The following is a 20,309-nucleotide window of genomic DNA, read 5'->3' as shown; positions in this document are numbered from 1 at the left end:
AGACTGAATTTCACCATGTTGGCCAGGCTGGTCTTGAACTCCTGACCTCAAGTGATCTGCTCACTTTGGCCTCCCAAAGTGCTGGATTACAGGTGTGAGCCACAGTGCCAGGCCCTGATTTATAGTCTTAAAAATTGTTTTACCTCTATTGTTCCCTTTTACAGAATCTGTTGGGTTGTTTACCTACTGGGTCAAATTTAAATGTCTTCAAAGATCCCTCCTGCATATTCTCACATGTATACACTACTGCCACTTTACTCTACTTTGAGTTCTTTACTGGACTGTGAGCTCATCTTTATTTTCCATTGCTAAGCATAGTGTCTGGCAAACAAATAGCTAATATCCATATAGTGAATGACTGAATTGAGGAAATTCTTATATTGGACCTGTTTTCCACTCATACCTAAAATACCCATGGAAAGTATTTCTGGAGTTGAGACACTGGTTATTATTATGCAGGAGGGAAGAGTATTGTATCCTTTTTTTGTAGCAAAAATAGTAATAGCATCAACAGGTACGTACTTTGCTTACTTTCTACCATTAATATACCTGCTTTTCCTATATTGACACGTTTTCTTCTTCTGCCCAGTGGCAGAGTAATAGGAAGTGAATTACTTTTATCAGCCTTGACCCTTCTCTGGAGAAGGAATGTTCACTAGTATATCAAGTATGTATAATATCAAGAGTTAAATAAATGGGCTGGGCATGATGGCTCATGCTTGTAATCCCAGCACTTCAGGAGGCTGAAGTGGGTGGATCACTTAAACTCAGGAGTTTGAGTCCAGCCTGGCCAACATGGCGAGACCCTGTCCCTACTCAAAATACAAAAATTAGCAGGGCATGGTGGCATGTTCCTATAATCCCAGCTACTTGGGAGGCTGAGGCACGAGACTTACTTGAATCTGGGAGGCAGATGTTGCAGTGAGCCGAGCTTGCACTACTGCACTCCAGCCTGGGAGAAAGAGTCTCAAAAAAAAAGTTAAATAAATGAGTTTCTGTAAGCAGACAGCAACTGTGTATGTGCCTCTTTTCAGTGGACAGCAGAAAGAAGTGCTAGAATGAGAAATATTGTCTGCAGTGGTTCCTAACCTGAGACTCCAGGGGGTCCATAGGTGATTAAATTTAGGGAGCTTTTGTGAAGATTACCAGAATTTGTGTTAGCTAAAAAATGTAGAGGCCAGGTGCGGTGACTCTTGCCTGTAATCCCAGCACTATGGGAGGCTGAGACTGGTGGATCACCTGAGATTAGGAGTTCGAGACCAGTCTGGCTAAAATGGTGAAACCTCGTCTCTACTAAAAATACAAAAATAAGCAGAGCTGTGGTGACATGCGCTTGTAATCTCAGCTACTTGGGAGGCTGAGGCAGGAAAAATGGTTGAACCAGGAAGGCAGAGGTTTCAGTGAGCTGAGATCATACCACTGTACTCCAGACTGGGTGACAGAGTGAAACCCTGTTTCAAAAAAAAAAAGTTAAAACCACTTTTAATAGTTTTAACAGAAGGCCGGGTGCAGTGGCTCACGCCTATAATCCCAGCACTTTGGGAGGCCGAGGCAGGTGGATCACGAGGTCAAGAGATCGAGACCATCCTGGTCAACATGGTGAAACCCCGTCTCTACTAAAAATGCAAAACAGTTAGCTGGGCATGGTGGCACGTGCCTGTAATCCCAGCTACTTGGGAAGCTGAGGCAGGAGAATTGCCTGAACCCAGGAGGTGGAGGTTGCGATGAGCCGAGATCGTGCCATTGCACTCCAGTCTGGGTAACAAGAGCGAAACTCCCGTCTCAAAAAAAAAAAAAAATTTTAACAGGAAAAATACAATGAAATTTTAAAACATTATTTTTTATATTATTATATATAGTACTGTATTACTGTAGTACTGTACTACTCAGTAGGCTGAGGAATGAGAATCGCTTGAACCTGGGAGAGAGCCGAAGTTACAGTGAGCCAAGATTGCACAACTGTGCTTCAGCCTGGGAGACAGAGCAAGACTCCATCTCAAAAACAAAAAAGTTAAATAAATTCCTGTAAATAAACTTATTATATATAGCATATATTTTATATATAGTACTATATTAATATACTATAGTGTACTATATATAGTACATACAATATACTGTATTACTGTATATAACATAGTATATATACTATAGTACATATGTAATATATATGTATTATAGCATATGTTTTATACTACTATATATACATATATAGTAGTATAAAATATATATATACATATGTAGTATATATATAATTATATATATTATTTTATGTATATAGTATTATATATGTGTATATATATAACTATACCATATATATACATAATATAGTACTATATATAGTACATATAATACTATCCTGTATTCTATTACATATATATATGCCATAGTATAGTACTATATATAATAATACAGTATAGTACATATATAACATGTAGTATGTAATAATATATAGTATTGATAATACCAATACGATAATCCTAGCACTTTGGGAGGCTGAGGAAGGTGGATCACTTAAACTCAGGAGTTCGAGTTCAGCCTGGCCAACATGGCGAAACCTCATCCCTACTAAAAATATATAAGTTAGCAGGGTATGGTATCATGTTCCTGTAATATAATACTTATAATATTGTAATATGTTATCAATAATATATAGTATTATATATAGTACTATAGCACTAAACATAATATACTATATTAATAATATAGTATTTGCTTTAAGATAATAAAGATAATTTCTACCTATAATGTAAGAGGTAAATAGTGGCAAGCTTAAAAGAGGGCTGTGATTATTCTGTAAATGATAGTTAATTTTTTCTTACAAATTTGTTTGAATTGCATATGATAAAGTTAGCTTTTTATTACTGTACATTGCTATGACTCATGTAACCACCACTATAATTGAAATTCAGAACATTTCTGTCACTTTGAAACATCTAGTGATGTCCCTTTGAACTCAAACTGTTTCCCCCGAATGCCTGGCACTCAGTGGCCTGTTTTCTGTTGATACAGTTTGGCTTTTCCAGAATGTCATGTAAATTGAATCTTACATGCAATATGTAGTTTTTTGAGTCTGCTTTCTTTCACTTAACATGTTGCACTTGAAATTCATCTATGTTGCTATGGTATCAGAAGTTCCTTCTCTTCAGTTGCTCAGTAATACTCCTTTTCATGGATGTTTGGTGATTATGACCTAAACTGCTATAAACATTAGTACAGATTTTTTTTGTGTGTGAACCTAAGTTTTTAAAAATATTTATTTATTTATTTTTTGAGACAGAGTTTTGCGCTTGCTTCCCAGGCTGGAGTGCAATGGTGTTATCTTGGCTTACCGCCACCTCTGGGGTTCAAGCGATTTAGTAGCAAAAACCCACTAGAACTATAAGACTTCTGGAAGAAAACATAGGAGAAAATCTTTCTGACCTTGCATTTTGCAAATATTTAAACACCAAAAGCACAATTCATTAGAGAATATGAATTTGAGTTGAAAGGTTTTTACTACTAACTTAGTTTCTGTGATAGATACAGGATTATCCGGGTTATGTAATGCTTCTTGCATGAGATTTGGTAGAATGTCTTGTTTTCTTTCTTTTTTTTTTTTTTTTTTTTTTTTGTTGAGACAGAGTTTCACTCTTGTTGCCCAAGCTGGAGTGTGATGGTGCAATCTTGGCTCATTGCAACCTCCGCCTCCTGGGTTCAAATGATTCTCCTGCCTCAGCCTCCTAAGTAGCTGGGATTACAGGCACACGCCACCACGTGTGGCTTAATTTTTGTATTTTTAGTAGAAATGAGGTTTCACCATTTTAGCCAGGCTGGTCTCAAACTCCTGATCTCAGGTGATCTGCCTGACTTGCTTGGCCTTCTAGAGTGTTGGGATTACAGGTGTGAGCACCGTGCCTAGCCTAATTTGCTCTTTTTTTCTCTGTTTTCTTAAGTGAAAGCTGGGGTGTGATTTTTTGAAAGCTGTTATTTGAGGCTTTAAGCATATAATCCCATAAATTTCTCTTTATATACTACTTTAGTTGTATCCCGCAAAGTTTGATGTTGTATATTCATTTCATTCAGTTAGTAATTTTTTTTTTAAATAGGGTCTCACTCTGTTGCCCATGCTGGAGTATAGTAGTGTGATCTCAGCTCACTGCAGCCTCAACCTCCCTGGCTCAAGCCATTCTCCCCACCTTAGACTCCTGACTCGTTGGGATTACAGGCGTGTGCCATCTCTCCTGGCTTGTTTTTGTAATTTTTGTAGGGACAGGGTTTCACTGTGTTGCCCAGGCTGGTCTGGAACTCCTGAGCTAAAGCCATCGGCCTGTCTCAGCCTCCCAAATGCAAGGATTACAGGTGTGAACCACTATACTCGGCTAGTCGCAACATATGAACGAAGGAAATAAACAAATTATGGGATAGTATTTATAGTATGGTTCTACTTGTGAATAATGAAAACATGAAATGTTTATGTGTACGGTGATATGAGGCCAGGCATAGTGACTCACTTCTGTCACCCTAGTGCTTTGGGAGGCTGAGGCAGGAGGATTGCTTGAGCCTAGGAGTTTAAAACTACGGAAACATATCCAGGTAGCAGTGAGTTGTGGTTGCATGTCTGTACTCTAGCCTGAGTGACAGAGCGAGACACTGTCTCTTTAAAAAACAAAGCCAAAAATGGTGGGGTGCAGTGGGGCATGCCTGTAATCTCAGCACTTTAGGAGGCTGAGGTGGGAGGATCGTTTGAGACCAGGAGTTGGAGACCAGTCTGGGCAACAGAGAGAGACCTTATCTCTTAAAAAAATTAATACATAGGCTGGGTGTGGTGGCTTATGCCTGTAATCTCAGCACTTTGGGAGGCCAAGGTGGGCAGATCACTTGAGGTCAGGAGTTCAAGACCAACCTGGCAAACATGGTGAAACCCTGTCTCTACTAAAAATACAAAAATTAGATGGGCATGGTGGCGCGTGCCTTGCTACTTGGGAGGCTAAGGCAGGAGAATCACTTGAACCCAGGAGGTGGAAGTTGCAGTGAGCTGAGACTGCGCCAACTGCCCTCCAACCTGGCTACAGAATGAGACTCTGTCTCAAAAAAAAAAGAAATTAATAACTCTAAATGTAATATGATTTCTTTCACTACAGATGTCCTCCTCGAACTTTCTTACCAGCCCTCTGTAAAATTTTTCTTGATGAAAGTGCTCCAGACAATGTATTAGAAGTGACAGCCCGTGCCATAACATACTACCTGGATGTATCTGCGGAATGTACCCGAAGGATTGTTGGGGTAGATGGAGCTATAAAAGCACTTTGTAATCGGTTAGTTGTAGTTGAACTTAACAACAGGACTAGCAGAGACTTAGCTGAACAATGTGTAAAGGTAAGTATTATTTATTGGCTCATTACATATTTCTCTCGGACTTCTCAGGGATGAGTTTTGGCTCATTTTAAACATCACTTAGAGACTGAAAAATATATTTACTAAAAAAAAATTCTTCCTGTTTTCAATCTTACTTTATTGAGAGTAGTTGAGAACAGTGGAAATCACAACTCTTAACGGCACCAAAGGAGGTCCCATTGGCTTGGAAAAAGAAATCTTATCTTAGAAGGAAAACTGTAGGTCATTGATATACTCTGTGCTGCTTCAGTGCACTTCAGTTCCTGGTAGTCACTTAGAGATAGGTTAGCCCTGTTCTTACCCCAAATCATTTTGTTTTATAATAGTAACAATTAGCCGGGCTCAATGGCTCACACCTGTAATCCCAGCACTTCGGAAGGCCGAGGCAGGTGGATCACAAGGCAGGTGGATCACAAGGTCAAGAGATGGAGACCATCCTGGCCAACATGGTGAAACCCTGTCTCTATTAAAAATACAAAAAAATTAGCTTGGTGTGGTGGCATGTGCCTGTAGTCCCAGCTACTCGGGAGGCTGAGCAGGAGGGTAGCTTTAACTCTGGAGGTAGAGGTTGCAGTGAGCCGAGATCATGCCACTGCACTTCAGCCGGGCAACAGAGCAAGACTCCGTCTCAAAAAAAAAAAAAAATAGTAACAGTCAGCGAACGCCACCTGTGCTAGGCATTATTCTAAGCACTTTAAGGTATTAAATCATTTAATCTTCATAGCAACTCTATATGGGATAAGTTGGTGCCGTGAATATTATAATTTCTTTTCTTTTTTTTGAGACAGAGTCTCGCTGGGTCACCCAGACGGAGTGCAGTGACACGATCTCAGCCTACTGCACCCTCTGCCTCCTGGGTTCAAGCCATTCTGCCTCAGCCTCCCGAGTAGCTGGGACTACAGGCACCTGCTACCACACCCGGCTAATTTGTTTTGTATTCTTAGTAGAGACGGGGTTTCACTATGTTGGCCAGGCTGGTCTTGAACTCCTGACCTAATGATCCACCTGCCCTGGGCTCCCAAAGTGCTGGGATTACAAGCATGAGCCACTGTACCTGGCCGAATATTATCATTTCTATGTTACAGATAAAAAAAATTCAAGTATGCTGAAGTTAAGGAATGTACTTGAGGGTAGTGAGCAACAGAGCTGAGACTTGAAGTTTAGGAATTTGAAGATTAGGAAGTCTGGTTCTAGGGCCAAGGGATTTAACTATTTTGCCATATTCCCTATAGAGTAAGCTGTTATCTTTATGTAACTCTAAAATATTATGTAATTCTAAAAGCATTAGTACTAGATCCATACTTTATTGGAACTATTTGTGGTGAATACATTTAGATTTATGTGTGGTTTTTTTTTTTTTTTTTTGAGACAGAGCCTCATTGTCTCCCAGGCTAGAATGCAGTGGCACGATTTCGACTTACTGCAACCTCTGCCTCCTGGGTTCAAGCAATTCTCCTGCCTCAGCCTCCCAAGTAGCTGGTATTACAGGCACGTGCCACCATGCCTGGCTAATTTTTTGTATTTTTAGTAGAGATGGGATTTCACCATGTTGGCCAGGCTGATCTCGAACTCCTGACCTCAGGTGATCCAACTGCCTTGGCCTCCCAAAATGGTGCTGGGATTACAGGCATGAGTCACTGTGACCAGCCCCTGATTCTTTTTTTTAGTGATTTCTGCTTTATTCTTTTTGTGATTCTTGCTACTCTAGGTAAGCAGTTCTCAAACTTTTTTGTCTCAAGATCCCTTTACAAGTCTTAAATAATTGAGGATACCCAAAGAGCCTTTGTTTACATAGGTTTTATCTATTTACCATATTATATACTGAAACTGAGAAATTTAAAATATTTTTAAATTTATCTTAAAATAATGACAATGTTTTATACATAACAGGTTTAATGAAAAATAACTTTTTTTTTTGAGACAGAGTCTTGCTCTGTTGCCAGGTGCCAGGCTGGAGTTCAGTGGCATGATCTTGGCTAACTGCAATCTCCGCCTCCCAGGCTCAAGCAATTCTCCTGCCTCAGCCTCCCGAGTAGCTGGGACTACAGGCGCACACCACCATGCCCAGCTAATTTTTGTTTTTTTAGTAGAGACGGGGTTTCACCATGTTGGCCAGGATGGTCTTGATCTCTTGACCTCGTGATCCGCCCACCTTGGCCTCCCAAAGTGCTGTGATTACAGGCGTGAGCCACAATGCCTGGCTGAAAAATAACTTTTTAAAATTAACAGAAAGTTAGTGAAAAGACTGGAATTGTTAGGTGTTTTTGCAAGTCTCTTAAGAAAAATCTGTCTTTACAGTAGACAGCTGGATACTCCTATTTGCTTCTGCATTCAGTCTAGTACAATATTATACCTTGCTTAGCTTCTGGAAAATGCTACCCTAGACTGCTGAGAATCAAAGAGACAAATAGTGTTAGAGTTATGATCATTTGCTAAATTACTTGTAGTGCTTTAGCTTGCCATACAGATTTCACTTTCTAAGCCTGCACTGTCCAATATGGTAGCCAAATAAGTCTATTGAGCACTTCAAATGTGGCCACTCCAAATAGAGATGTGTTGTAAGTAAAAAGTACACATGTAGTTTTAAAGACAATACATGAAAGACTATAATATATATGAGTAAATTTCTATATTGATTTCATGTTGAAATGATGATGCCTGGGTATATTGAGTTAAATAAAATATATTAATCTTTGAGACAGGGTCTCACTCTTTCCGAAGCTGGAGTGCAGTGGTGCGATCAGCCTCAACCTCCTCGGCTCAAGTTATCCTGTCACCTCAGTCTCCTGAGTAGCTGGGACTATATAGCACATGCCACTACTATGCCTGGCTAATTTTTCTATGTTTTGTAGATGTCAGGTTTTGCCATGTTGCCCAGGTTGGTCTTGAACTTCTGGGCTCAAGTGAACTGCCCACCTTGGTCTCTCAAAGTGCTGAGATTACAGGTGTGAGCTACCACATCCAGCTTAAAAAAAATTATTTAAATTAGTTTCATTTTTTTTCACTTTTCTGTTTTTAATGTGTCACTAATAAATTTGGAGAGTGCATTATTTCTGTGATTCTTGAAAATTAGGCTTGCATTCTTTCATTAAATTTGTTTTACTGTTATAGGTATTAGAACTGATATGTACTCGTGAGTCAGGAGCAGTCTTTGAGGCTGGCGGTTTGAATTGTGTGCTTACCTTCATTCGTGACAGTGGACATCTAGTTCATAAAGACACCTTGCACTCTGCCATGGCTGTGGTATCGAGACTCTGTGGCAAAATGGAGCCTCAAGATTCTTCTTTAGAAATTTGTGTAGAATCTCTGTCTAGTTTATTAAAACATGAAGATCATCAGGTAATTAAGTTGCTGTTATATTCAGAAAGTGATTTTTATAATGTCCCTTATTTATAATTATGATAGACTATAATTTGAACTTTTAACTTGAAGAAATAGAGGTAATTCCAACTTCTTTTTCTAATTTTATCTCTGTGTGGTAATCTTTTTGGAAATGAAACTTTTAAGATTATAAATGTGATATATGTTTATTCTTAAAATTTAAATGTAATAAAAATATGTAATTTTTACAGCTGTACTTGCACTGAGTGTAATTTTGTTGACTTGGTACAATTTTGTTGTTCCAAGTATTTGGTACTGATTTTGTTGACTTAAGATAGATCTCACTTAGAGTAAATAAGACAGTATCTCTTTCTTTTTTTTGAAACTGAATCTTGCTTTGTCACATGGGCTGAAGCGCAGTGATGCAATCTCAGCTCACTGCAGCCTCCACCTTCTGGGTTCAAGTGATTCTCATGCCTCAGCCTCCCAAGTAGCTGGAACTACAGGCACCTGCCACCACACCTGGCTAATTTTTGTATTTTTAGTAGAGATGGGGTTTCGCCATATTGGCCAAGCTGGCCTCAAACTTTTAACTTTGTGATCCTCCCGCCTTGGCCTCCCAAAGTGCTGGGAATGTAGGCTTGAGTCACCGAGCCTACCATAAGACAGTATTTACAATCTTATCTGTAAACCTTTATTGAATTAGCATACTTTAGAAAATAAAACTTGACATTTAATGCCTTTTTATTGTTCAGATGTTATTTTCAGTTGACATTCTTAGATTATCGTGACAGGTACATATAATAACAGTTAATATTTTTGAGCTTTTTCTGTCCATCCAGATTCTTTATATGTATTACCTTATTTAAGCTAACACAATGAGATATAGTTACCATTATTATCCCCATTTTACAAATGAGGGAACTGAGGCCTCTAGCAGTTTAAAGTAACTTCCTCAGGTTATACAGTTAGCAGTGTGTGGAGCCATGATTCAAATTTAGGCAGATCACATGCTTCATTACTTTGCTACAGTTGCCTTTCTTACAGTGTCAGTATGAAATGATCATTACTAACCCTTTTTAGGTGAATTTTATCTGTGGGCATTTTCTTTACATCTTTAGGTTTCAGATGGAGCTCTGCGATGCTTTGCATCACTGGCTGACCGATTTACCCGTCGTGGTGTTGACCCAGCTCCATTAGCCAAGCATGGATTAACCGAGGAGCTGTTATCTCGAATGGCTGCTGCTGGAGGTACTGTATCAGGACCATCATCAGCATGCAAACCAGGTCGCAGCACCACAGGAGCTCCTTCCACAACTGCAGATTCCAAATTGAGTAATCAGGTGTCAACAATTGTAAGTCTGCTCTCAACACTTTGCAGAGGCTCTCCAGTAGTAACACATGTAAGAATGTTTTTGAATCTTTGCTTTTTAATCTTTAGAAAAGGTGTTTTTGTATAATGCTAATATATTAAACTTTTTTCTTCCCATCTCTTTCTAGGATCTCCTGAGGTCAGAGCTTCCAGATTCAATTGAAAGTGCATTGCAGGGTGATGAAAGATGTGTGCTTGATACTATGCGTTTGGTTGACCTTCTCTTGGTGCTGCTATTTGAAGGACGAAAAGCTTTGCCAAAGTCTAGTGCTGGATCTACAGGCAGAATCCCAGGACTCCGGAGATTAGATAGTTCTGGGGAGCGCTCACATCGGCAGCTTATAGATTGTATTCGAAGTAAAGATACTGATGCACTTATAGATGCAATTGACACAGGAGGTCAGAAAATATTTTTGTAAATATAAAAAGAAAGTTGTGAGATGAGCATATATTCGTTCAGTTTCTAGTTTTTGGACAGTGCTCTTAGAAATTGTGCCAGATAACAAAGTGGCACCCCTTCAATATTCTCCACTCTCCCTGTGTATAATTATATAATTATCAGCTTGGTTCATGTTGAAACCTGAATAAATGCTTGTTGACTGAGTAAAACTTCTGTAAAGTTTGAAATTTCTGTTTTATTAGCTGAAGGAGATATTATAAATTCTAAGGTTTTCTTAAGATTGATGGAAACTGATGTGAATGAATTATAATAATGCAGATTTTTTAGACTGCCGCATGAGGTGATCAGCAAATACAAATTCCTGAAAGATGCTTCTGGGTCATCAGATTTGTTCTTCTGTATTCTTTGAATTATAGGTGGGGGTTAGTCTCTTTTAGCAACTAATACCTTACTGAATTGCATATTTAGTTTTTTCATTTCTTATTTCATGTTTATTTTTAAGACTTAAAAGCTTTGTGAATCCCCAGTGCTTTAAAATTTTTCAGTTTTTTTTTTTTTTTGTGATGGAGTCTCGCTCTGTTGCATAGGCTGGAGTGCAGTGGTACAGTCTCAGCTCACTGCATCCTACGCCTCCCAGGTTCGAGCAATTCTCCTGTCTCAGCCTCCTGAGTAGTTGGGGTTACAGGTATGTGCCACTACACCCAGCTAATTTTTGTATTTTTAGTAGAAAAGGGGTTTCACCATGTTGGCCAGGCTGGTCTTGAACTCCTGACCTCAAGTGATCCTCCCACCTTGGCCTCCCAGAGTGCTGGGATTATAGGTGTGAGCCACCATGCCCAGCCTCAAATACTTTTTCTTAGCTGACCTCAGGTTTGCTGATGATGTACTACTTTATAGTTGAGCTATATGTCAAAAACACTCTCTTGACTATTTAGATGATTACTAATAACAGTCTTAAAATGGTTCAATCTTTAGATAAGTTTAGTAGTATTTTATTGGCTTTAAAAATATGTGTTTTTTTCCTTTGAAATTTCAGCCTTTGAAGTAAATTTTATGGATGATGTAGGTCAGACTCTATTAAACTGGGCCTCTGCTTTTGGAACTCAGGAAATGGTAAGCTAATAAATAAAAGCTAGTTTTTAAATTAGATAGAAATATTAATACAATGCAGCTTTATGATTCTTTATCATTTTACAGGTAGAATTTCTTTGTGAAAGAGGTGCTGATGTTAATAGAGGTCAAAGGTCATCATCATTACACTATGCTGCATGTTTTGGAAGACCTCAAGTAGCAAAGGTAAAGTCTAGGTTTTAAAATTACTAATTTTTAACATTTGCACAGTTTAAAAATTAAAATGATATAAAATATATTACTTTGCTAAATCATGCTTCCAAGCCATCTCCATCCACTTCATTCCCCCTTACTTACTATAAGTGTTTTTAATTAGTTTTTTTCTTTTTAGTGTTTCCTAATACAGATTCAAGTAAAAACAAATATATATGTTTATATTATATATATAGTCCCTCCTCTTTCATTTTTTTCCCTTTTCTTTTTTTGAGACAGTTTCGCGCTTGTTGTCCAGGATGGAGGGCAATGGTGGGATCTTGGCTCACTGCAACCTCCGCCTCCCGGGTTCAAGCAATTCTCCTGCCTCAACCTCCTGAGTGCCAGGGATTACAGGCATGCATCACCATGCCTGGCTAATTTTGTATTTTTAGTGGAGACGGGATTTTTTGATGTTGGTCAGGCGGGTCTCAAACTCCTAACCTATGGCAGGTGATTCACCTGCCTTAGCCTCCCAAAGTGCTGGGATAACAGAAGAGACTGCTTTTAAGGTACTAAGTGCAAAGGCAGGGATTTGGATTGGCACCTGCTTGATTAAGTAATTCTGGAAAATCTTTAGTTTACATAGTTATCCAAAGAAATATGTCAAAGAAATAAAGTATTGTTATATTCAAATTAAATGCTTTTCTTCTCTAGACTCTGTTACGGCATGGTGCAAACCCAGATCTGAGAGATGAAGATGGGAAAACTCCATTAGATAAAGCTCGAGAAAGGGGCCATAGTGAAGTAGTAGCTATTCTTCAGTCTCCGGGTGAGTGCTACATTCTTTCCTTTAAGACATCTGCTGTTGTTTTTCACCTTTCATTTCCATAGCTTTCTATAGACACATTAACATTATATAAATGAACTATTCATATGGGATCAAATAAGTATATATGTATATCCTTACATTGTTAAACATTTAACAGCTTACTCTTCTGTGTTGAGACTGTGCCTCATTCCAGAGTGACCAAAAGCTAAAGTTCAAGGAATATGGGAATGTCAGATAAATAATACTTTGGTATTGTTTAGATAAGGTAGTTTCGCCAAAGAGAGCAGATGAATCCAGAGCTTCTGTGAAATAATTTTTGGAACCAAGTGGAGTATCCAAAATTATTTCCTTAATTTGTTATTGAGCTTATTGAAGTTACTAATGTTCTTTGGTATTTTTATAAGCATCATTGAAACAGTGTTCTAATTTCAGTTTATTTATTTGTTAATTAGAGAAAATTATTGTTAAAGTTGGATATATGTTAAGGTTTTTTTCCCTTGAAAGCAAAAGTTTCCAAAAAATAATTTCTTTGAACAATATTTGTCTGCAGGTGATTGGATGTGTCCAGTTAATAAAGGAGATGATAAGAAAAAGAAAGATACAAACAAAGATGAAGAAGAATGTAATGAGCCCAAAGGAGATCCGGAAATGGCACCCATATACTTGAAAAGGTTATTGCCTGTGTTTGCACAAACATTTCAGCAAACTATGCTGCCTTCAATAAGGTAGTTACTCATACTATTTGTGTGTGTTAGCCAAATTACACCAATTATGTGGTTTTATTTATCTTCATTTTCCAGAAGGATTTGAGGTTTATTTTAATGTTAAAAAGGTGTGGTAAGAATAAAAATTAGATCAGAAGTGGGAAAGCCCTATCTTTCCTTCTGATGATCTGACTGAAGAGGAGGAGTTTTAGTAAAGATTACTAGATTCTTAACAAATTTTTGGTAGCTCTCTAAATATTAAATCTCTAGAGAAATTTTGGTAAGTATTGTAAACACTTACTGAGCTTTTTGGAAGCCTGTTTGTAGGGACAGTATGAGATGGCCACTGGAGGAGTTATACGGATAAATGAGACTTGGCTCTTGCTTACTCTACCCCTTGTGAGCTAGTAAGGGATGTGTTTGGGCAAAACACAGAGTGTTAAATGATTAGGCACATAATCAGGGTTCTCTGGGAATATAGATGATTTAACAACTAATTTGGTTGGGTAGATTGGAGATGGATTTATGCAGAGGACATGAGATTTAAATTGTGGTTTAAAGGATACTTAGGGGTTTTCTAGGCAGATAAATTTGGAAGCATGGGTGAAGAACAGTATGTGCAAATGTGTGAAGGTATGAATCAATCCATCAGAAACTCCCTCTACAATGTATCCATAACTTGCCATTTCTTTTCATCTTTTGCCAGTTAGTACTCTGATCCAAACTCTCATAGACTGTGGTTTGACCCCTGCAGTAGCTTCTTAATTAGTCATTCTGCTTTTTCTCTCTTGCTCCTTTATAATATGTTTGTACATATTAGGCTGAATTATATATATGTATATATTTTTTAATTAATTAATTAATTTTTGAGACAGGATATTGCTGTTGCCCAGACTGGAGTGCATTGGCTGGATCAGGCTCACAGCAGCCTCGACTTCCTGGACTCTAGTGATTCTCCCACCTTAGCCTCCCAAATAGCTGGGGTTACAAGTGTGCCACCATGCCCAGCTAATTTTTTCTACTTTTAGTATAGATGGGGTTTCACCATGTTGCCCAGACTGGTTTCAAACTCCTGGGCTCAAGTGATTGCCCACCTTGGCCTCCTAAGTGCTGGGATTACAGACGCGAGCCACTACAGCTGGCCATATATATTTTTAGAGACAGGTCTTGCTCTTCATCCAAGTTGGAGTGCAGAGGCACAGTCATAGCTCACTGTAACCTTGAACTCCTGGGCTCAAGTGATCCCCTACCTTAGCCTCTCAAGTATCTAGAATTACAGACGTATACCACCTTGTCTGGCTAATTTTTTTTTTTTTTTGAGAGGAGTTTCTCTTTTGTCCAGGCTGGAGTGCAATGGCACAATCAGCTCACTACAACCTCTGCCTCCCAGGTTCAAGCGATTCTCTTGCCTCAGCCTCCAGAGTAGCTGGGATTACAGGCATGTGCCACCATGCCCGGCTATTTTTTTTTTTTTTTGTATTTTTAGTAGAGATGGGGTTTCTCCATGTTGGTCAGGCTGGTCTTGAACTTTTAAACTCAGGTGATCGGCCTGCTTCAGCCTCCCAAAGTACTGGGATTACAGGCGTGAGCCACCGTTCCTGGCTTTAAAAATTGTTTTTTAGAGACTAAGTTTTGCTCTCTTGTCCAGGCTGGGGTGCAGTGGTGCAGTCACAGCTTACTGCATACTTGAACTGCTGGACTCAAGGAATCCTCCCATGTCAGCCTGCTGAGTATCTAGGACTACTGGCATGCACCACCACATCAGTTAATGTTTTTATTTTTTTGTAGAGATGAGGTCTGGCCGTCTTGTCCAGGCTGACCTTTAACTCCAGGGCTCAAGCAATTCTCTGGCCTCTGCTTCCTGAAGTGCTGGAATTACAGGCATAAGCTACTGTACTCAGCTTGAGAATTATAATTTAAAATTATAATTAAATCACACCACTTTCTAGTTTGAACCCATTGTACCTTCTAATTGGCTTTAATTAAAACTCAGCTCCTTAACCCTTTGGCTTGCGAGGTCTTACATAATCCCCACCCAGCTCTCCAACTGAGTACTATCTAATCTTTGGCCCATTACACTTTTGCTAGCCTTCTTTCTATTTGTGGAAACTTCCAAGTAAATCCTTGCCTTAGGGCTTTTGCACTTGTTTACCATCTGCTTGAAACTTTCTATCCCTAAATCTTCTGAAAGTGGGTAGTTGTTTTATATCATTCAGATCTGAGTTCAGATGTTACATCCATTGAAGTTTGTCTCCCTGATTTAAATTTACCACGTTACACTTTTTTAAGTCAATATTTTACTGACTTTATAAAGCTTACACTGTCTTGGCTGGGCGTGGTGGCTCACGCCTGTAATCTCAGCACTTTCGGAGGCTGAGGTGGGCAGATCACTTGAGGTCAGGCGTAGTTCTAGACCTGTCTGTCTAACATGGGGAAACCTTGTCTCTATGAAAAACACAAAAATTAGCTGGGTGTAGTGGCGTGTGCCTGTAGTCCCAGCTACTTGGAGGCTGAGGCAGGAGAATTGTTTGAACCCAGGAGGTGGAGGTTGCAGTGAGCTGAGATTGTGCCACTGTATTCTAGCCTGGGCGACAGAGCGAGATTTCATCTCAAAAAAAAAAACAAAAAACAAAAAACTTATACTATCTGAAATATTGTTTTTTGGGGGTTTTGTTTGCTTTATTGTCTTGCGTCTTTAAAGTAAGCACCATGAGAGCTGGTCTTACGTACTGCTACATTCATACAGAGGCAAGGAGGTATAGAATAGGGCCTGATCCTTAGATCCTCAGCAGATATTTACTGAATGATTGAAGAGATACTGAATGATTGAATAAGTATGTTTTGTTAGCAGTTGCAAGTATTTGAATATTAATGGAGTACAGGGCACATTTGGAAAGCTCAGGGAATAATGTCAAGAAGGTAGAGAGGAGCTTTTTATAACCTATGAAGGCTTTTGTAGGCTGTGTGAAAGAGCATGGACTTTACCTCATAGTTAAGGACTTCTAAAGACCTGTGAGGAAAATTTGACACATTTGGATTTCTGTTTATCAAGATCACTTTGACAGCCTGGCAGAGAGAAGGACTGGAGAAAGGAGAGAATAGAAGGGTTCATTGAGATAGGAACTTTAGGGGAACTACATTGATGAGAAGAAATTTAAGAATTTGGCAGATGGATTGTATAGGGATTGGTAACCGGTTGGATGGTGAATTGAAGGAAGAAAGGGTAAAAGATGACTACAGGTTTTTGGGTGAATGGGAATCTGATTTTGGTTGTTTTCAGTTCAGGAGGTCTGTAGAGCATGCGGTTTTATAAGATTCAAGTACCTCAGATACCAGTATTATGAGCTGATGTTAAAATGCAAGCAGTCTCCTTTAAATAGGAGAGAAGTGGCAGCAAAATAATTCACTGTGAACATTTAATAGCTTGGTTTTTAATTCTTCCCCAGAGAGCTACAGAGGCATGTAGGTGTTAGTGGGACAACTTTTTTTTAACAACACAGGACTTCAGTTTTGAACAAGAAAATTTGGTCTGAAAATTTTATCTGTTATGCCAGTGCAAGAATCTTTAAATGTATTTGGGAGTAGAAGTGCTTCATGATAAGGCCATCAGCAAATTATAAAGTATGCTACCATGTAGCATAGTTTTCTTCTTGGATGGTTATTTTGTTCAATCATTTTAATTGTTTGGAGATACTAGTGCTAGAAAATTTGATGCTAAATTTTCCCAGGTAATTGTTAGACACATTTAATTGTGGTGAGGAAAATAATATATTTCTTAGTTAAGAACTCGTACTCTGGAATCAACTCAAATGAGTCCAAATGCTAGCATTGCCACTTTCCTAGGTGTTTGGCCATGGGCAAGATAACCTCTTGGTCTCAGTTAGCTCATATCCAAGGTGAGGTTAATTATACTTAATTCTCTTTAGGTGTGAGAATAAAAATTAAATGGGTATGTAGCATAGTATCTAAAATGTTAGAGGTATTTCAAAAGTAATAGTTTATTTTTTCATATTCAGCATTATTAAAAACAAGAGGGAGCACATGATGTTTCTAGTCCTAGCTATTTGGGAAGCCAAGGTAGTAGGATTGCTTGGGACCAGTTTAGGCAACATAGTGAGACCCTGTCTTGAAAAAACAAGGTGGATTGACTACAACCTGGTATTTTACCAGTTTTTTTTTAAGTGTTACTAGGTAGGTAAGCATAATGCTGATTCAGACAGTTAAAGGAGTACCCATGTATACTGACATTAGCTATTATCCCTATAAACCTGTGCACAGTATCTATTCAGTAAATAAAAGGCAGACAGCAGATCAGTGAAGGCTTCAGAGCAGGGATTGGGAGTATCAGTGGTAGAGTAGTTTGTAAAAGCCCGGTTATTTTCTCTGTAAGATAATTAGACTGTGGACTTCTCCACTTTGTTTTAGAAGAAAGCTACATAGAAATTTGAAGAGATCTGGTAAGTAAACATCTTGGGAGTTAGTGTAAATAACTGGACAAAGATTGAGTCTACTTTTCAGCAAACCAGATCTCTGAGACCTTTAAAATAATTTTTTTTTTTTCTGAGACGGAGTCTTACTCTGTTGCCCAGGCTGGAGTGCAGTGGTGCAGTCTCATTTCACTGCAACCTCTACTTTCCAGAGTCAAGCGAGTCTTCTGCCTCAGCCTCCTGAGTAGCTCAGACTACAGGTGTTGCACCACCATGCCTGACTAATTTTTGGATTTTTGGTAGAGACAGGGTTTCACCATGTTGGCCAGGGTGGTCTCGAACTCCTGATCTCGTGATCCACCTGCCTCCACCTCCCAAAGTAGTGGGATTACAGGCATGAGCCACCATTTTTGTTGTTGTTGTTTTGAGACGGAGTCTTGCTCTGTCACCCAGGCTGGAGTGAAGTGACGCAATCTTGACTTATTGCAGCCTCTACCTCCCAGGTTCAAGCGATTCTCCTGCCTTAGCCTCCTGAATAGCTGGGATTACAGGCAGGCACCACCATGCCCAGCTAATTTTTGCAGTTTTAGAAGAGGTGGGGTTTTGCCATGTTGGCCAGGCTGGACTTGAACTCCTGACCTCCAGTGATCTGCCCACCTTGGCCTCCCAAAGTGCTGGAATTACAGGGGTGAGCCACTGCGCCTAGCCCTTTAAACATTTTTTATTAATGTTTTAGCTACAGGGTCTCACTGTCACACAGGCTGGAGTACAGTGGAATGATCATAGCTTACGGCAACCTCAAACTCCTGGGCTCAAGAGATTTTCCCACCTCAGCCTTCCAAGCACCTGCAACCAGTTGTGGACCATCATGCCCGGCTAAATTTTTTTTGGGGGGATAGGGTCTCACTCTGTCACCTAGACTAGAGTACAGTGCCACAATCTCAGCTCACCGCAGCATCTGCTTCCCAGGCTCAAGCAATCCTCTCACCTCAGTCTCCTGAGTAGCTAAGACTATAGATGCATGCCACCTTGCCTGGGTAAACACCTGGCTAATTAAAAAAGGTTTGTTTTTTTTTTTGTAGAGATGAAGTCTTGCTGTGTTACCCAGACTGGTCTCAAACTCCTGGGCTCAAGCAATCTTCTCATATCAGCCTCCCAAAGTGTTGAGTTTACAGGTTTGAGCCACCATGTGTGGTCTGTTTTTTTTTTTTTTTTTGTAACAAGATCTTGCTCTGTTGCTCAGGCTAGAGGGCAGTGGCATGATCTCAGCTTACTTCAGCCTCAGTCTCCCAATGGGCTGATACTACAGGCAGGCACCAACACGCCTGGCTAATTTTTAAAAATTTTTGTGTGTAAATAAGGTCTCACTATGTTGCCCAGACTGGTCTTGAACTCTTGAGCTCTAGTGATCCTCCCAAAGTGCTAGGATTACAGGTGTGAGCCACTGTTCCTGGCCCAATTATATATTTATTTATTTATTTAACAATTTGAGAGAAAATGTAGACAATGGGATATAGTGGGAAATTGTTCTTAGGTGAAAACATTAAATAATCTAAAGACATAAATTCTTCTTTAGGTTATGCAGTTCTAAAGAAAATAACTACAGAATTTGTTTTAGAACTTGACAGATCCCAAAGTTCATCTGGAGGAATAAATAGGGTGAGATTATTAAAGAAAAATCTGAAAAGCTAGTGTAACCCTTTAGCAATGAAACCTTTATGTTAACTAGCAGAATAGTGTATAAATCAATGGAATAGAATCGTCCCCCAAATAGAGCCAGTTATACATAGGTATTGAATGTATTATAATGGATGTTTTTCAGATCATTCAGGGGACAGAGGACTATTTATTAAGTGGTACTAGAATATCCGCTTTGTAGTTTGATTTTTAAAATCACCCCAGATTTTTAATTTTATATTTAAAATGTAAACAAATTCTAAGACTTAAAAACTAAAATACTAGGAAAGCAAAATATAAGATACTTTTTTCCCTGTCCTCCAAAACTTTTTTTCTTTTGGAGACAGTCTTGCTTTATGACTCAGGCTGGAGTGCAGTGGCATGATCTTGGCTCACTGCAACCTCCAACTCCTGGGATCAAGAGATTCTCATGCCTCAGCCTCCCAAGGAGCTGGGATTAAGGACAGGCACCACCATGCCCAGCTAATTTTTATACTTTTTTAGGAGAGACAGGGTTTCACCATGTCGACCAGGCAGGTCTTGAACTTATGGCCTTGTGTGATCCGCCTTCCTTGGCCTCCCAAAGTGTTGGAATTACAGACATGAGCCAGTTCGTCTAGGCCCTCCAAAACTTCTGAGCAAAAGAAAATATACTTGAATGTTTTTCAGACCTTTATAGGAAGAATGGCTTTTTCTTTCTTTCTTTTTATTTTTTCTTGAGACAGAGTCCTGCTCTCTTGCCCAGGCTAGAGTGCAGTGGCGCAATATCGGCTCACCACAACTTCACCTCCCAAGTAGCTGGGATTACAGGCACACACCACCATGCCTGGCTATTTTTTTTTTTTTTTTTTTTTTTTAGTAGAAACAGAAGTTTCACCATGTTGGCCAGGCTGGTCTCGAACTTCTGACCTCAGGTGATCCACCTGTCTCGGCCTCCCAA

At 39.3% G+C, this 20,309-nt stretch overlaps 1 protein-coding gene across 50 annotated transcripts in view; it reads left to right on the top strand.

Moving 5' to 3' along the window:
* HECTD1 (HECT domain E3 ubiquitin protein ligase 1) overlaps positions 1 to 20,309 on the top strand; it is a 93,846-nt gene that overhangs the window by 11,475 nt on the left and 62,062 nt on the right. For all 50 annotated transcript variants that reach the window (XM_078334684.1, XM_078334666.1, XM_078334661.1 and 47 more), the window contains exons 3-10: positions 5,121 to 5,355; positions 8,485 to 8,712; positions 9,816 to 10,097; positions 10,195 to 10,465; positions 11,503 to 11,579; positions 11,664 to 11,762; positions 12,447 to 12,561; positions 13,112 to 13,286. In XM_078334684.1, coding sequence (XP_078190810.1) covers positions 5,121 to 5,355; positions 8,485 to 8,712; positions 9,816 to 10,097; positions 10,195 to 10,465; positions 11,503 to 11,579; positions 11,664 to 11,762; positions 12,447 to 12,561; positions 13,112 to 13,286 — 1,482 coding nt within the window. The remainder of the gene's footprint in view (positions 1 to 5,120; positions 5,356 to 8,484; positions 8,713 to 9,815; positions 10,098 to 10,194; positions 10,466 to 11,502; positions 11,580 to 11,663; positions 11,763 to 12,446; positions 12,562 to 13,111; positions 13,287 to 20,309) is intronic.

The sequence above is a fragment of the Callithrix jacchus genome, chromosome 8 (genome assembly GCF_049354715.1).
Source record: "Callithrix jacchus isolate 240 chromosome 8, calJac240_pri, whole genome shotgun sequence".
NCBI classification, from domain to species: Eukaryota; Metazoa; Chordata; class Mammalia; order Primates; family Cebidae; genus Callithrix; species Callithrix jacchus.
The sequence above is the reverse complement of the archived record's forward strand: the minus strand, read 5'-3'. Positions and strand labels throughout refer to the sequence as shown.